This window comes from Mizuhopecten yessoensis, unplaced genomic scaffold, assembly GCF_002113885.1.
Source record: "Mizuhopecten yessoensis strain PY_sf001 unplaced genomic scaffold, ASM211388v2 scaffold11131, whole genome shotgun sequence".
Lineage (NCBI taxonomy): Eukaryota > Metazoa > Mollusca > Bivalvia > Pectinida > Pectinidae > Mizuhopecten > Mizuhopecten yessoensis.
Genome location: NW_018408895.1, coordinates 609,006 through 626,690, shown reverse-complemented (window position 1 = coordinate 626,690; position 17,685 = coordinate 609,006). Strand labels below are relative to the sequence as shown.

The window sequence follows — 17,685 nt, the reverse complement described above, 5'->3', positions numbered from 1 at the left end:
GACCAGTGATCCACTGGGCGATTTATGTACTGTTTTAAAGACCTCTCGGACCAGCACATTCCTTTAACTTCTAATGTTATGGGTGTACATGGTTTTCTCCTCCATAGTTTTAAGATACCCGGTATCGCTGTACACAATGGATACCTGGAATACCCGCTAATTACAGGTAGGTAATGTACATATTTGGTACCTTAATGAATGACTTGTATATCGGGTACGGGAGTCAGTTCCACAATCAATACCTGTTTCATTATGATTGTATCTCCTTCGGGAAGTTCATGAACTTAAAAACAAACATAGTTATCTACATAACCGCGCGTGTCTGTAAAATTCACAGAAAATTTCGACCAAGTGTAGCGGTCAAAATAGTTTCTCCTATATTATTGTCATGTCAATGATTTGATGACTATATGATGCTAGTAATTCAAATATATTAAAAATAAATAATCATCAATTCTCTGTTAATAATCATGCGTAACAATTTTGAGCATCCTTAAAATAATCAGCTTTAAATAATTAATATGAGATCGATCGAAATTGATCAAATCTTCAATACTAATTATGATTTTTTATGTAACGTGTATATTAGTATACTATCGTGTGTTATTTGTACAATCTGGTTGCTGTTCATTGTATGAAGGTTTTATTTGTCCGATTTTACTATTCCAATACACTCCAGAAGAAGAAGGGTAATTAACTCCTGCGTCCAAAATAATGAAGATATCACATTTCATGTCAACGATAAAATTGGCTAACTTATAGCTTATTACTGCACAGAGCGTAGTGAAATAAAGTTTGCACGGCCCTCCTTCATTAAGGTGACTTACTGGCACTACCGACTACGAACACTACAATTAATATACATTATATTGTAAATATGTTTCTCTATACATTGTATTGTTAAAAGTTGAATTGAATTGAATTGTATAAGAATGTTGTACAAACGATTTATGACACACTAGATTAATACTCCACCCCCATTGTTTTGGGAAGTAAGTCTCCATTGACTAGCAGATTATTTCCCTTCCGTTGTTTCTGGAAGTAAATTCAAGGTGTACGCACGGTGCTCACGTGGCTCGTGTATTGTTCGGGTGGCAGTACTGTGTACTGTGCATTTATTTATACTATCATTGTCGTCTGCTAACAGTTCGCCAGTTCACAAGCTAGCAAGGCGCAGTAAACATGGAGACAGGTATTACAACGAATTTTCTTACAGATTTCGGCACACTGGGAGGTTTTTCTGGGATATAAGTCAGACTTCAAGATAAATGAGTGACTAAATCGAAAGTGTTCAACGTTTTCCATAAGGACCATCTAGGCATATACCTTACAACATGCCGTCAAACTCCGACAGCGTAAAGGTGGCCGTCCGAGTCCGGCCATTCAATCAGGTAATGTATTGTTTTATATCTATTTGGGCACAGGTAATAGACACAACATATCCTATGCCTATATTCTAATATGTACATATTAGAATATAGGCATAGGATATGTTGTGTCTATTACCTGTGTATTTGGGAAAAAATGTAAATAATTCATTCATTTATCGAAACATTTCGCAAGAGATTCGTGACTGAAATACACGCGTTACGGACTAATGGTGACAGATAGGGACACTCGGGTGAGGTTGATGATCAATTTACAGTCTCGGTAAATAGTGTACCTGTTCAAACACGGTAACACTGGTACAATAGCCGAGCATTCCATCCCCTATTGTTGAGGGAACGTCACACAGTGAAATCATCACAGATAAATAGAATATCTCCAAGGCTGTCAACGGGTAGGCAAATAGATGTAAACAAAACAATTTATTTGTTACATAGGCATGACTAAATTCTTAAATTTATCAATGTTCAATTAATTTAAGAGGCAGAGTAAGGATATGTATTAATTCCAAACACAAGCTGCATTTTTAGCTGGTTTTTCTTTGAACTCATGAAAATACAATTTAACGTACATCAAATACCTATTTTAGAACATTAGTACATTTTCTCAAATGTGATAGGGAATACCTATGCCCTGGATTTGTGTAATTTTGAAAAGGGGCAACCCAAGACAAATTGTAGCTGATTTCACTTGAAACATTCACCTTGCACCAACACCAGATTTTCAAGGGAGCCAGAATAGTGTAGGAGCCAGCTCTTGCTAGGACTTCATATGTAATTATCTTTAAAAATCAGCTACCCCCTACTGAAACAGATAAATGAATAAATAAATAGAAATACACACTATTTCTTGGTACACTGCTTTTAGTCCGTAATCACGAGGAGTGGAGTATTCATAATGAAGCTCTTACTGAAAACTTCTTGCCATTTAAACTGCAGTATCATGGATTAAATAAGTGGGTATGTTGATCAGTCAGGGATTTGCATAATTCATAAAAAAATTTTGACTAGATAGTTTTAAAACCCACAAGTGTATTATGGAACCATGACTGTGCATTTAATTAAGTACCAGAAAGTCCATATAGTTGATATTTCTGTTTCTTTTTCAAAATGTCCTGATTTACCTGTAATTAATATTTTTGTCCATTCCCTACACTACCTAAACTGTGCTTTACTTGTTTTAGTCACAGAACTATTTAAATAGATGCCATATGAAAAGACTACCAGTACATAATATAAATTTATGAACAAAATAATTTATAACAATATCAAGTTTCTCTCACAAAGCCAGCGATTTTTGAGACTAAATGTTTCAGTCCTACACTCAGACTTTTCCTCTGTGACTTGACCATCGTTTTGAGTACCAACTATATGTTAGTAATGAGACTTAGTAAAAACAATTTTTGGATGTTTATTCAAGACTTGTTTGATATTTTTTTTACAAAAATCTTTGAACCTATCATACTATCCAAGTCCTGTGCAGAAAATGCCAAGGTAATCAATAGCTGAGTCTCCGGCAGAGTACGTACAATATATATTTGCTGGTGTAAAATATGATGAGATGTGTTGAAATAGACATACCATAAAGTATTTCTATATTTTCAATTTTACCTATCCCAAGGATTGTTCAGATTTGATGTTACCAGCGGTATATATAGCAATCTTAAAAACAACACCAACTGACATGTTTTTTTCAATGCTGAAAAATTCTGATTGGTTAAATAAGAACATAAAAATCACTTCTTTCTTTTCAATTATGAGATTATAAGGAATTGCCAATATTTCTGATTAGCTAACTTAAGAAAAAGTCACTTTCTAAAGTCACATAGTGCAAGATGCACTCACTTGTACTTATATAACATAATAATAAAAACAAAACCTTTTTTTGACATAAAGGAAATGTTCATCAATTTTATGACTGATTTTATGGTCAATGGCTATTTATGACTAATAGAGAGGCATAGTTGGAGACTGTGATAAGGCGTCACTTTTGTTTATAATAGACTGCTGAAGATATCATTGTCAATAAAAAATGCCCCCGGGAAGGTGATATGCTCAAGTCAAACGACCTGGAATTTAAGGTGGATGACTTCAATATAAGATAAGACATGGGTGGTTACCATTGGTCGGGAGATCAAAGTTTCACTGTTCAGAACATGGCGTAAGACAAGTGGTGTTTTATGATAATCTCACCTCCACACCAGTTCAATACTTTAAATAAAATATGTGTAAAATAAAAATAAAATGTCACTTATATTGTATTCCTTGCTTGTGAGGGGATATCACAGCTTTGTCGTATGGGCACAAACCTTTCTACACTACTGAATTGTGAAGAGGGCAACATGGCTACATTTTAACCACTAGGATTCTTCTTGGTCACAGATTCTTTTTCTCACATTGCTATAATGAAGGAATCAATATGGCTAGGTTCGGCAGATCCCAAATTTCTTATCCCATTGGGTGCAAGTCATCCTTTCAATCCGTTATTGTAAGGGAGACCTAATGTCTATGGTTTTCAGTTTCTTGTCACATTGGTCATGAACCTGATTCAAGGAAAAAATAGGCCTCCTGTACCCTTCCTGCGGTATCGTAATGGGTGACTACTAGGTCCCCTATATAATAAGGTTTTCTTCTGTGTCCTAGTGTGACTAGGGGATATTGAAGAAATCAAAGTTTATCTACTGCTTCTGCCCCCTTCCCTCCCCATTGCACCATAATATAATGTTCTCTATCTTTTTTTCCCCACCTCCCTGCTCTCTATTTTCTTCGGTACCACCCTAGGTACTCATCAGGGAGGCACCCATCGTGGTGTGATATTGGCTATTGTGATGGCCATACTGTCAACCACAAAAACAAAAATGGTCATAAATCTTACTTTCATACCTTTATTGTGAAGGGACAATTAACATGGATATAAGCCTAGTTTCATCTCATTGCTTGCAAATTTTACATCAATCCTTTGTTGGTTGGTGTTTGATGTGTTTGGGTGGGGTTGGGTTGGGTTGGGGTGGGGGGGGGGGGGCTTTGAGGATTCCGGATCTTTGCTCTTCTTTATTGCGAGCAATCCAATTAAAATCATCTGTTACATGGCTCTGCCTGAACGTCTGAATGTGCCGCGCTCAGGGTCACGTTCAAGTGACCTTTAGATGAACCAATCAAAAGTTTGCCAGCGAATCGGAATATCATGGTTGATACATATATAGCAAGGGGTATCGAACAGATTAGTTTTACAAAACAAATATGGCGGCGGGAACTGACGTTTCTACGACGCCAAGGAAAACGTACCAATTGGGTAAAAATTACGTAGGCAACACCGCCATACAGTCTTTCTTCTCTAATAAAGCTTCGAATATCTTTTTCTGTTCGGGTTTCAGACGATCAATCTCATATAACTTCAGAACTTTTGCATCATTCTCATCAATGTCTAATCTAATTCTGTGGTCTGACATATTTGTTACAACTCCGAGCGCCCCTTTGAAAGAGGGTCTCTGATTGGTCAAAATTTAATGAGTATTTATAAATATAAAGGTCACCTGAACGTGACCCTGACCGCGGCACACTCAGATGTTCAGGCGTAGTACGAAGTTAACGAAGCCATGTAACATATGATTTTAATCAGATTATATTGCGAGGAAACAAGGCAACTATTCTTCCTCACGTTTGGTCTCACCAATGTTAATCTAATGAATGTTTTACCCGCCACTTCCATGTTAGTTATTGCACTATTATTGTTGCTAGAATGTTCAAACCTAAAGGAAGCATTTGTTTGGTCATATTTGAAAATTCGTGTTTGTCTTCCAAGAGTATCATTATTTATTGAAGTAACTGAGCAAGCAGATTGTTTCTTGCCTAGGAAATTGTATTAGATCTGACTCGGGCTGACACTTTGTTAGTGTTGGGGTAGCTGGAATAGGATAAGCTGAATTATTTATCAGGGTGTAGTATATAAGCAGACAGAACAGGTGTTCGTTTTCATCAATTCCTGTTTGTAAGGTAATTATTATCAGTTTTCACCTGTATGGCCAAGATAAGGGTATGGATGTCTTATGATGAAAAGAAAAAGATACCAATGACTGCAAAACAGATTAGGTTTGAGCAAGATCAGGATGACTGCATTATGAATTTCACCAATATGAACCTCAGGATGACATTATTTTCAGTTTTCTTCTGTATGACCAATTGAGGATGAAATTATTCTCGATTTTCCTTGTTTAATCAAGATTAGGATGACTGCATTGTCAAATTTTACCCGTATGACAAAGATTAGAATGAATTCATTGTCACATTTTGCCAGTACATTTGTATGACCAAATTTAGGATGTTTTTTTTTATCACCTTTCCTTTATATGACCAAGAATAGAATGACCACATTGTCACATTTTACCTGTATGACCAAGATTAGGATGACCACATTGTCATTTTACCTATATGACCACATTGTCATTTTACCTGTATGACCAAGATTAGGATGACCACATTGTCATTTTACCTGTATGATGACCACATTGTCATTTTACCCATATGGCCAAGATTAGGATGACCACATTGCCATTTTACCTGTATGACCAAGATTAGGATGACCACATTGTCATTTTACCTATATGACCACATTGTCATTTTACCTATATGGCCAAGATTAGGATACCACATTGTCATTTTACCTGTATGATGACCATATTGTCATTTTACCTGTATGACAAAGATTAGGATGACCACATTGTCATTTTAACTATATGACCACATTGTCATTTTACTTGTATGACCAAGATTAGGATGACCACATTGTCATTTTACCTGTATGATGACCACATTGTCATTTTACCCATATGGCCAAGATTAGGATGACCACATTATCATTTTACCTGTATGACCAAGATTAGGATACCACAATGTCATTTTACCTGTATGACCAAGATTAGGATGACCACATTGTCATTTTACCTGTATGACCAAGATTAGGATACTGAATTGTCATTTTACCTGTATGACCAAGAATAGAATGACCACATTGTCATATTTTACCTTTTTGACCAAGATTAGGATGACTACATTGTCATTTTACCTGTTTGACTAAGAATAGGATGACCTCATTGTCATTTTACCTGTTTGACCAAAACAAGGTTGACCGCATTGTCGGTTTTAGTGAGTGGCAAGATGCCACCAAGAAGCGGTTGTTTTCACAATAATAAGCATTTTTTTCTTTTTTAACAACCAGGTATAGGATTTTAAATAAATGATATACCTAAAAATAACTTGTCACCTCTAATTACGGACACTCTAGTAAAAAAGCATGCGAAACACTGAAGTTTGACGATTTAAAAACCTTTATGGATATCTATTTTGTTTCTGCTTAGTTGACTTTGCTTACATGTGTTGTTAAATACAGATATTTGTCAGATAGGAATAAGACTTCTATGACAAATATTTACATTTCCTGTGTCATATTGAAAAAATATGTGAATGCACAGTAGGTGTTAAATATTGACAATAAGGATAGGCACTTAAAAACAATAATCCCCCAGTGAGTGTTGACAGTTAGGAACATTCTTTGCTTAAAAAGATGTTCTTTTTTTTTATTATGGTAGTCAAACTTAACTTGGAGGGGTATTATTTCTGTATACCATAATTTCTTATTTTTATGCAAGGTTGAATTAATTCTCAAGTTAAGGATTGTAAATTACATACAAATAACCCAATAATCAACACTTCAATTCATTAACTACATCAAAAGTGAAAAGAAACCTTCAATAATTGTAATGTTGTAAAATATACTGAATTTACCTGATGCTAAATGGTGCTGTATTTTCTTAATAAAATCATCCCCATCACCATTTAATGCATTTAAAATCTAAATTGTTACCATCTGTCTTATGAAATGAAAGCTCTAAAGAACTCAAAATAGGAAGAATTAAGTATAAATTTCAGCTCGTTTGTGTTTTGTTAGTTCTTTTTTATACAAGATAAAAGTCATTGCAATTTTATCGTTGCAAATGTGTTGCAATATAGATACCTACAATACCACTGTTTGTCACAATTTTAAATTTTGGACAGTGTTCCAGTGTTAAGGAAATAAAACTTTAAATGTATGGGCATTCTGGGTCCCCTTTAACTTATATGACTTATGATATAACTAGCTGTGTCAACATTGTAAGTACACTTATCACCCCCTTGTCAATGGCTATTACTTAAACGGCCACCAAGTAATGGGTGTCAATGGTATTGTTTTAGTGGTGAATAGGTTATGAGTGAGTGAGAAACTTTGATTTACCAAGAGAGTACTGTTGAATTTAACTCTGTTATTTAAAGATGGTTCTTCTCTAGCTTACAATAAAAAGATTAATTCTCTCTGATTTTTGTAAAGAAATGAGTTTGTTCTCTGCGATATTCCATAATTGATATTCCTTAATTTTGACAATATCAATAATTCTATATATGGTAGTATTAAGTAATAAAATAGTAACACATTTTTCATAAATTGCACTAATTGATACCAAATTAAATAAATATAAAAAGTTTGGGAAATAGAAGTGTTATAGTACAAGACATCAGTGGAGGTAAAGTTTAAGTCAAACAAATTACACCCGTCAAACCATGATGTGGTCAGTTTGTTTGTTAAGCTAGAGTGAAGTAGGATTAACTATGTATCCATACATAGAAATCATATGGCTAATGTACAGCTTGCTACCCTATGAGATGAGATGTTGAAATGTTCAACAAACTATAATATTTCTCCCATATATATCACACTTTTAATATATTTGGTCATTTTTGATTCCTGACAACAAGAAAATTGTAGGTTTGGGTACTGCAGACAAGAAGATGTGCTTGTGTCCTTCAGCAAGACATTTTAACTTTTGTAGTAGCATAACTGTAGCTGCCTTGATTGGAGTAAAACATGGGTTGGGTTCCGTAAGACAGTTTCTATGCTGTTATTTTCCAGTGGAATGACACATTAATGAGCTGTTAGAAATACAGACCCAAAACAAGAACACCAGTATACAACCTCCAGCACATGTACTCATGTGCACCCTTACACATATGAATGTGCTAAAGGAGATAACACAGTAAAATGCTCTTGATTTAGACTCTCCTCATTGTGTTGAATATTATATACCATGCCTGTCTTAAAATATTTTCCTTGAGATAGGTGCTATACAAATGTTATTCAATAATAGAGAACTTGTTTGACCTCGAAAAAAAATTAAGTGATATAAACTGTATTTTTACAATTATCATAATCTAAGTTCACTTAGTTGACAATTTCAATATTCATTGAAATGTAAATGTGTCTTTATTTATCAAGCAGATCTAATGTATTCATGCATGATTAAACCATCATATTTTCAAAAAGTTATCTTCTATAAGCTGTAGGCTAAATGACATATTACTGGAATAGAAAAAAATAATATCAGATCATATTTGCTCTATTCATTTGAATGATGCACTGTTTTAAAATTTAAATTACATAGCTAAATGATTAGTTAAGTGGTTATGTCTCCTCAGAAAAATAAAATAATTATGGAGATAATTTTAGATGTGCTTCATTAATAAAGACATACCCGGGTATTTAAATTTTAAGATCAATTAGAATGTGGAAATGTGATGAATTTTCTAAATGATTATGTTAAAAAAATCATCAGCTTCACATACTTGTGCAGTATTGCACTGTTGTGCTAAAAGCTTTTATGTGTAGTTTCTTACCTGGCCTGGATACACAGTCGAGGTATATAACAAAATACTATACAAATATGGTTGAAACTTTTTTTTAACAACTTCTGGAATACTTCCAATCTACCGTTCAGTATTCCAACATTCTAGGTAGATAAATCTTAGAGAAGTGTGTATAGGAATTGGAGTAAAGGTCAAACAAGTGCGTTAGAATCGGTTTACCAGTGATCTATCAGGTAGTAATGAATGTGTTTTATACAAGTCAAGTTCTTATCAAGAAGGGGGTATCACATTTCAACTTGATTTAAAGCAAAAATGTATCCTATCCACATTAAAAAGCAGCACTTTAAGTATGTGTATAATGGTAGATGTTGGAGTCTAATTATACATAAAGTCAAAATAACAGTCTTGGCTCCAGCATTTAATGTTCAATCTTAATGATGCCATTTAGAAACAAAAATGTCTGTCACTGTACATGTCTTACAATTGTACAACATTTTACTGTACTGTTTCTCATGCAAGGGAATGGCATTTGAAGGGCTCAAAACGCCTATAACATATTGGCAATGTTGATATTGAAGGAATGAAATGCTTCTTTTCAACATCTTTGACGATATGCAACACAGTTCCATTAAAACATATTCCATGCTGCCCAGTAGCCTAACTTAACATTTTCCAGCTGTTTCTAAATATAAAATTGTTGCCATTGCCCTTGATTTACTGAACATTATTGACTTGAGTCAATTTAGCAATTAGCAATTACATGTACCTCCATCTGTATTTGATAATTTATTTAAACCTTTTATTACTATTCTGAGTATTGGTTATTACTGAATTCTGACATTATAGTATATGTCAAGGTATAAAAAGAGCTGACAACTGTTGTCCCTATTATTGGACAATGGATAGAAACTAATGGAATGAGTCATTGTCCTAGGATGCCTGGTTGATGGCCAAGTGTCAGAGAGTCGGATTGGTAATTTTCCTGATCTGGATGTATTTGTCTATGATGTGATTCAATTTTCATAAACTCTTAAGGTCCACTGCATCAATTTTGATCATGAAGAAGAGATGCACTCCAAGATCCCTTTTTTGTTTTTTTCCTCACTTATACATGTACATGTAAATAAAAAAGATAACACTTTAACCAAAAGGCTTTTTCGTGGCATAGAGTTACTTTCCTTGTCAAGGTATTCATATCTCAATTTTCAATGTACAGTATTTGATCTCAAATAAGCCCCCACCCCTAGCGAATAAAAAATAGACCAAAAGTAAAGGAAGGGGGCTTAATTGCTAGAGTCAAATACGGTATTGTTCTGAGAACTTGCAGATTAAGAGTTCGGTTTTCATTTTGATACTGTGCTTTTTTAATTCCAGGATAGTTTGACTGGTAAAGTGTATGATTGGATTTGGATAGGTCCTGAGTTAGACATATTTTCTGTTTTTGTACACCTTCAACGTCTGTCATTATTATTATGTCATGTTGAGTGGAGGTTTATTGTAAACAAGCAATAAAGCCTCCTAGAAGTTTAAATCTATGAAATGTAAGTAATGTTCTTTTACAATCTGTTTGGACATTGTTTATTATTTTACCAGGCAGGTAGTCAAAAGCATCCTTGACACTACCAAACACCCAATGGTATTCATTGACCTCAACAGTTCCTACAAATATGCAGGAATAGTTAACTCGCTGTTTAGGGGCTATGTAAATACTGATCTGGTTTGAGAGGGCCACTTAGCCCGTCTTAGATCCCCTTCGGTGGCTATCGGACAGTTATCACCCTTCACCCAACCAGGAAGTGAGAGTCAAGTACTGTAGAGGCATATCTAGGATAACATGGTCTCTTCTACATCAGTAAAGACAATGAGAGTGTTCTGAAGAAAAGAAAAAAAAAGCAGAATCCCTATAGATTCATGAGCTATAGATCCAGACACCTAGAGTACTAGACTAGATCAATTTTTAGAGAGCTGTCTCATGGAAACGAGAAAAATAGACAAAATTTGTTTACATTAAGTCATTCTATTAGATTGTTGAATCGGAAGCGCTATAGATGTTTAAGTCTGGACTGATAAGGAAATTCCATTATAATCCACCTGAAGGTAGATAGGTTGATCAGGTGATAGGTTAATCAGGTGAGACGGGCAACGTACCTGTAAAGTTGCAGCCTCTTCTTCAAAGCTTTGTCAGTTTTATCAGTCTGTAACTGAAATTACTTTTTACTTGAAATATTTCAATACATGTATTGCACTTAATTATTTTGGTGTATTCAAATTTTCATCAAAACTCAATTAAAAATGCAGTTTTAGCTGTACATTTGAAATTTGTTTTTGAAAACATGATTCATGAACATTTGCCTGAACCTATAAAGTAAACAAAGCCTTGTTATGGTACACACATATTATTATCAACATTGACCAAAATCAATAACCACTGCTAAAGACATGCATTATCTATACTTGTATCAAATAGGGCTATTTACTCGGGGTATCTGTCCAGAGAATAATTAATTGAACCAGGTGCAAGACAGTATTGATCGGAAAATAGTTTTACCTGACTTTAATTAACAGGAATATTGATTATAGAACAATCTCACCTGATAATGCCACACAGTATCAGTGATATACCGGTATGGGGAGAAATCGACACTTGGTAAAGTAAATGGTTTTACTTTGTGAACAGGGAAGGCTTGATCCGTTGGAGTTTATAAAAAAAATCCTATGAGATGTCTTTTTCTGATAAACTTTATCCTCTGTTAGATACAGGCACAATTTATGTTTGACTGCATATGCCCGGTATTTCTTTATTTTCAAGTTTGGAAAAATCTGTATTTAAGAGTTATCATAGTTAATTTAGTCAAAGAAATTAGTCCTCTGCAGAAAAATCAAGCACTTTATATATAGAATTTTGTTCCCTAATAAGGTGATTTGGGCTCAAAAGTATGTGTCCCTTTCCTAAATAATCCATCTATATGGCTATAAATAAAGATTAAAAAATAAATGTAAATGAAATAAAAAATTATTGAATATTAACTAGCACCATACACATAATAATATAATGTATTTGAAGGTTATTAGTCAAGGTCACAAAAAATATTATTTCATTTCAATAAAATACTTTGATCTACGTTGACTTTGAACCGGTCACACTTTTAGAAAGAAGTTAAAAAAAAAAATGGTTTAATAGATGTATCCAAATTCAACTAAAATTTAAACAAAGAATATTGCATTGAACGAACATTATGGCGACTTATTTTTCTTCTTCTGTTTTTTAGAGAGAGCGGAATGCTGGATCCAAGTGTGTGATTTCTATGAATGGAAATTCTACTACCATAACAGATCCCGACTCAGGGCAAACAAAAGCATTTTCATTTGACCACTCCTACTGGTCACATGACGGTTTCACTGAGACCAAGGATGGAGTCTACATGCGTGAAGCTGACCACTATGCTGACCAGGTGAGAACAAGTCTTAAGAAATGATATCCTTGTAGGGGTAACTGGTTATTCTGTCATCAGTATAATGTGGCTGTGTGGAATACTTCCCGGGGTGCCTTCAGCATGGTATTTCAGTGAGGTGGCACTCTAAAGTTGGCATCAGATCCACACTATCGCAAGGAGGCAAATACATCAACATTCTGCCTCCAGCACTTTACACACATACATTACACACATTTATACATTACACACATTACACACATGTCCTTTAAAGATCTTAGCTTTCAACAGAATACTAAACCCTTTAAAACAAATCCAAACAAATGCTTCAGGGGGAAGAAGTAAAAGATATATTAATTTTGAATAATGCAACTAAAGAAACATTTTTTGAATTAAAAAACTTCTGTGTTAAATATCAAGATTTATTTTATGTTTGATTATTATGCTCAAGAAATCAATTCTACATTTCCAACCTGTTTCAATGATATAAACATTTGATTATGGCTAAAACATTGTAATGAATGTTTATGGCTAAATCATTGTGACCTAAGACAATCATGTTTCTTTGCAATGATCTTTGGATACATAATCACACTTAGGATTACCTAATACAATAAATGTTCAACTATTTTTCTTTTTTGTTGACAGAGACAGGTGTTCAGTGACCTTGGAAAAGGTGTGCTTGATAATGCATGGCAGGGCTACAATGCTGCCCTTTTTGCTTATGGTCAAACAGGGTCAGGGAAGAGTTACTCAATGATAGGATATGGCCCCAATAAGGGGATTGTCCCCATCACATGTGAGGAACTGTTCAAGGTCATAGAATCCAACAAAGACAAGGACAAACAGCTACAGGTAAATATAAATAACTCTTTCCTCACCAAAATATAATTCCAGGTAACTCCCCAGAGCCATTTTGTAATAATTCTTCATATTTTTTACCCATTTTGATTACATTCATAAAATATTTTTTAGTTGTACCTAATTCTGGACTATTGAACATTTTAGTGTTTCTATTTATGTATAAATTTATTTATTTCATTTCTTTGCCTAGAACTACAAAAACATTACAAAATGCTTTGTCCAGTATACTAAAATAACAGGGAAGGAATCTTACCTGGAATATTGTCCAGTACAAGACAAGATACCTAAAATCATATCTCACTCACAGGGGCGTGTATCTCTAAGGCCAAGTAGATAACAGAAATCACATTTGAAGGTCAGGAACTACAATTGTTTATAGGTCTAAGTGTCTCTTAGATCAAGGAAAGGCCTTTTGAAGGTGAAAACACAATAAATCTTTTTGGATTCAATGAGGATGTAATAAAAGCAGCCTAATCACCAGTATCTGTATGGGTATAACACATCACAGGATCATTTCTATTGAGTAACTACTCTTGGTCTGTTTTGAAATAGTTTGCCATCTTACTTGACTATATGGTACTTTACTTTGCTACGCGCAATATACCTTTTTTGACCTGTATAAAAAGTAGCGTGACATTAAGAGATGTAACATTGTCAGAGGAAGCACGGTTCGTTCTACCTTGTAATGCTAATTGGCCGTCTTTCATAGCATACACAAATTAATTTGAAACAATTCGGCCAGTAGGGACACAATATGCTAAGATTCCATGGAACAACAGGCAGAGTGTTCATACAAACAAGGGGATTAGGAAATGACAATTACTTTGATACTCTATTAAATAGTTTATTGGTCGATTTTTACCATTATGCTAATGTCCCAAAACAAAGTTCACCGATTGCCACATGACAAGGTTTGCAGTCATGTGATGTAATAAATCTGTTATGTTCCTTTCTCAACATCGTCGGATCTACGGTTGATTTCGCTTTGGTACTCACTCATCACCGAAGCAAAAATCAACTGTGGGTATCCGACGATGCTTTCTCACAGGAGCATCAGTTTTGTGATATGTATATAGATTTGCATGAGAAGGTAAAGTGCCCTTACCTAACAGCTCAGGCACAATACCTCCACACAGACAGTGTTATATATAAGAGAATATCTCCCGCAGACAAATACTAACCATGGGTTTGTAATTTTACAGTTACACACAACACTATTCCCTCAATTGCACTTTGGTCTATTTTATTTCACACTTGTGAATGTAAAGAAACAGTACAATAATGAATGGGTTATGTGCATTATTTCCTCACTATATATAGCTCAACAATTGGCTAGATCAATTCAGCTTGGTGTACAAAAGGATATTCAAATTCAAATCTATAGCCGACGGAAATTTGGCAAAGGTCGGTTGTATTCTAATAATTGTATGTGCTTCCTGGAAGTCAGCTTTTATAATCTTGATGGGATTGAAATGTATTGGCGTTAGCAAACAGACCAGCCATATACTATGTTTCCATTGACAATTTCTTATTGTTACCAAAACATCAATATTAAATATGAAAATAATTCAATTATGAAGCTCCACAGACACATATCATCGGTAAATTTTAGAAATGTCAAAAGTCACAAATGAAGTTCAGAGTTCTAGTAAAGTTATATAAGTTCAAATGAAGGTATTTTTCTTCTTCGTATAAATAATTTGGTGCATTAAATTCTGCTGAAGATATTTTAAATTTTTAACACAATTTCTTCTGTTTATCAGCTTCCAACTCCTCCATTTTTATTGGCAGAGATGTTGGTTAAAAATAAGTGCTTATTAGCCTGTAGATTTTAACCTCTTGTCGCTTTGGTTAAAGTCCTAAACTTTAACAGACATGGCAGCCTTTCACTTGGTGATCTTTATTATGGAAAATTATCTGAGATACATAACCATCATGGATGCTTACATTTAACAAGTGGTTAGCTTTACAAACAGTTGAATTTATTAAAATTATGCTTAACTAAATGTTTAAAGTATTATAAAATAAATCTGTATAAAGAGCTGTAATCATAGCCATGTGTTTTTTAGTCAAAAACAAATTCCTGCACAGCCTGTCTTGTCATTCCTAAAATAATGAAGTTGATTACTGGACGATGTTAGTTCATTTTCAAATTTTAAAAAGAAAACTTCTGAAGTTAAGTTTCGTTTTGAAGTAACAAGAGTAAGATCAACATTGACAAACGCTACAGTCACTCCTTGTGGACCCTCAACATACTACAGACATTTATCCATTTATTAGGCATTGTGCCATGGCTATTTCAGGGCCTCTAAGGTGGAGCAGTTTATAAGGTCACCTTACAACATAAAAAAGTGATTTTTCTGTCTGCAGTGTGTGCAACTTTTCACTTTATTTGACCATTTACAAGTGATAGAGGTAGCCAGCGTTACAAAGGTGTGCATTATACATGTTAAAGGTGGAAGGTGTAAAGAAACTGCTTGGGGACCAGAGATTAAATTGTCATCAGGAAATACACAAGTGTTTAAAAGATACTTATGTTTTTGTCACAAATTTTGAATCGCCTCTGAAACCTTTTATGCAAGGTGTTGACAATAATCCTGACATGATGTCATGATACATTAAGTATATCACATGGTAACACAAAACAGATTTAATTTTATTAAATCCGGAGACTTAATAGCTAGTGTAAATAAAAATATTCTACTGAGCTAAACTCCATATAATTTGGATATTATAGTATATATATAACTTCACATTTAAGTAATTAAGATATTCCATCACTTGTTTAAATGTATACAAGCCTTGAAAGCTTATTTTCCTCTTGAATTTATGTTGATTCCTTTTTTATTAGCTCTCCGGGTCCGAAGGACCAAGGTGAGCTTATGCCATACCGTATTGTCCGTCATCCATGCGTCAACAATTTCTTCAATTGACTTCTTCTTCTTAACCACTGATTGGAATTTAACTAAATTTAAGTTGAAGCATCCCTAGGTGGTGGAGATTCAAAATTGTACAAATGGTGTGGCTGACCCCCCAGGGGGCTGAGGGGTGGGGCCAAAAGGGGGCAATTTGGCTATATTGCTATTGACGACTTCTTCTGTAGAACTTTGCAATGGATATCAATCATATTTGGTCTAAAGCATTCCTGGGAGGTGGGGATTCATAATTGTACAAATAGTGGGGCTGACCCATTAGGGGGCTTTAAGGCGGGGCCAAAAAGGGTTATTTGGCCATATTGCTTTAAGTGACTTCTTCTCTGGAACTAAGAGATGGATATCAAAAATAAATGACTCATATCCTTTCTAGGTAGTGGAGATTCAAAATTGTACAGATGATGGGTCTGACCCCCAGGGGGCTGAGGGGCGGGCCAAAAGGGGGCAATTTGGCTATATTGCTACAAACAACTTCTTCTGTAGAACTATGCACTGTATATCAATCATATTTGATTTAAAAGCATTCATGGGAGGTGGGGATTCAGATTGTACAAATGGTGGGGCTGACCCCCTTTGCTAAGGAGTGGGGTCAAAAAAAGTTTATTACTTGGAAATGGTTGAGATTCCCACCGTATAACCATATATACAATTGCTGAGTATGAAGAGAAGAATGCACATTTGCTTCCAGGATGGCCCTGGGGTCTGGCCCCACCCTCTGAGACATAGTCCTTGGGTAATAACTTGGAAACGGTTGAGATCCCCACCCAAAAACTATATATACAATTGTTGGGCATAAAGAGACGAATGCAGTCAAGATATTAGAATTGACTCCAGGGTCTGCCCCACCCTTGCAGACTTAACCCCTGGGTCATAACTTTGAAACGGTTGAGATCCCCACCCCATAACCATACATAAAATTGCTGGGCATGAAAAATCAAAAACAGATATGCTGCAAGGATTGGCCTTGGAGACTGGCCTATTCCCTTTGATTTCATTTGAAGAATATTTTGCCATGATTGCTTAGATATCCAGGTGAGTGATACAGACCCTCTTGGGAGCTCAGAACATGTTGTAATTATCTCCAGTAATGTTGCATAAAAGTGCTAACGTCAAATAATATCATGATCGGTAGTACATTTTATAGAGGTTAAGGTTTCTGTGGGCAAGCAACTCAAGTCGGAAAATGCCAAACAAATTGTAAAACTTCTTAGTTGGAGATAAAACACAGAGTGCTGGGACACTCTACCTTAAACTTAAGATCTCATTATAAACATGCTCCTAGAACTTCTATTATCTATTCACTTGTCTTGATTGGAAAATATACACCTGTCTTGATTGGAAAATATTGGTCATAGTGTTTTGTTTAAACAAGTTTCATTGTTTGAACAGGAAATTTAAACA

At 34.7% G+C, this 17,685-nt stretch overlaps 1 protein-coding gene across 1 annotated transcript in view; it reads left to right on the top strand.

Annotated features, from left to right (window-relative positions):
• Positions 1 to 1,064: 1,064 nt before the first annotated feature.
• Positions 1,065 to 17,685, top strand: part of LOC110466357 (kinesin-like protein KIF28P) — a 60,666-nt gene continuing 44,045 nt past the window's right edge. The window contains exons 1-3 of the mRNA XM_021522801.1: positions 1,065 to 1,391; positions 12,326 to 12,508; positions 13,136 to 13,342. Coding sequence (XP_021378476.1) covers positions 1,335 to 1,391; positions 12,326 to 12,508; positions 13,136 to 13,342 — 447 coding nt within the window. The 5' untranslated portion in view covers positions 1,065 to 1,334. The remainder of the gene's footprint in view (positions 1,392 to 12,325; positions 12,509 to 13,135; positions 13,343 to 17,685) is intronic.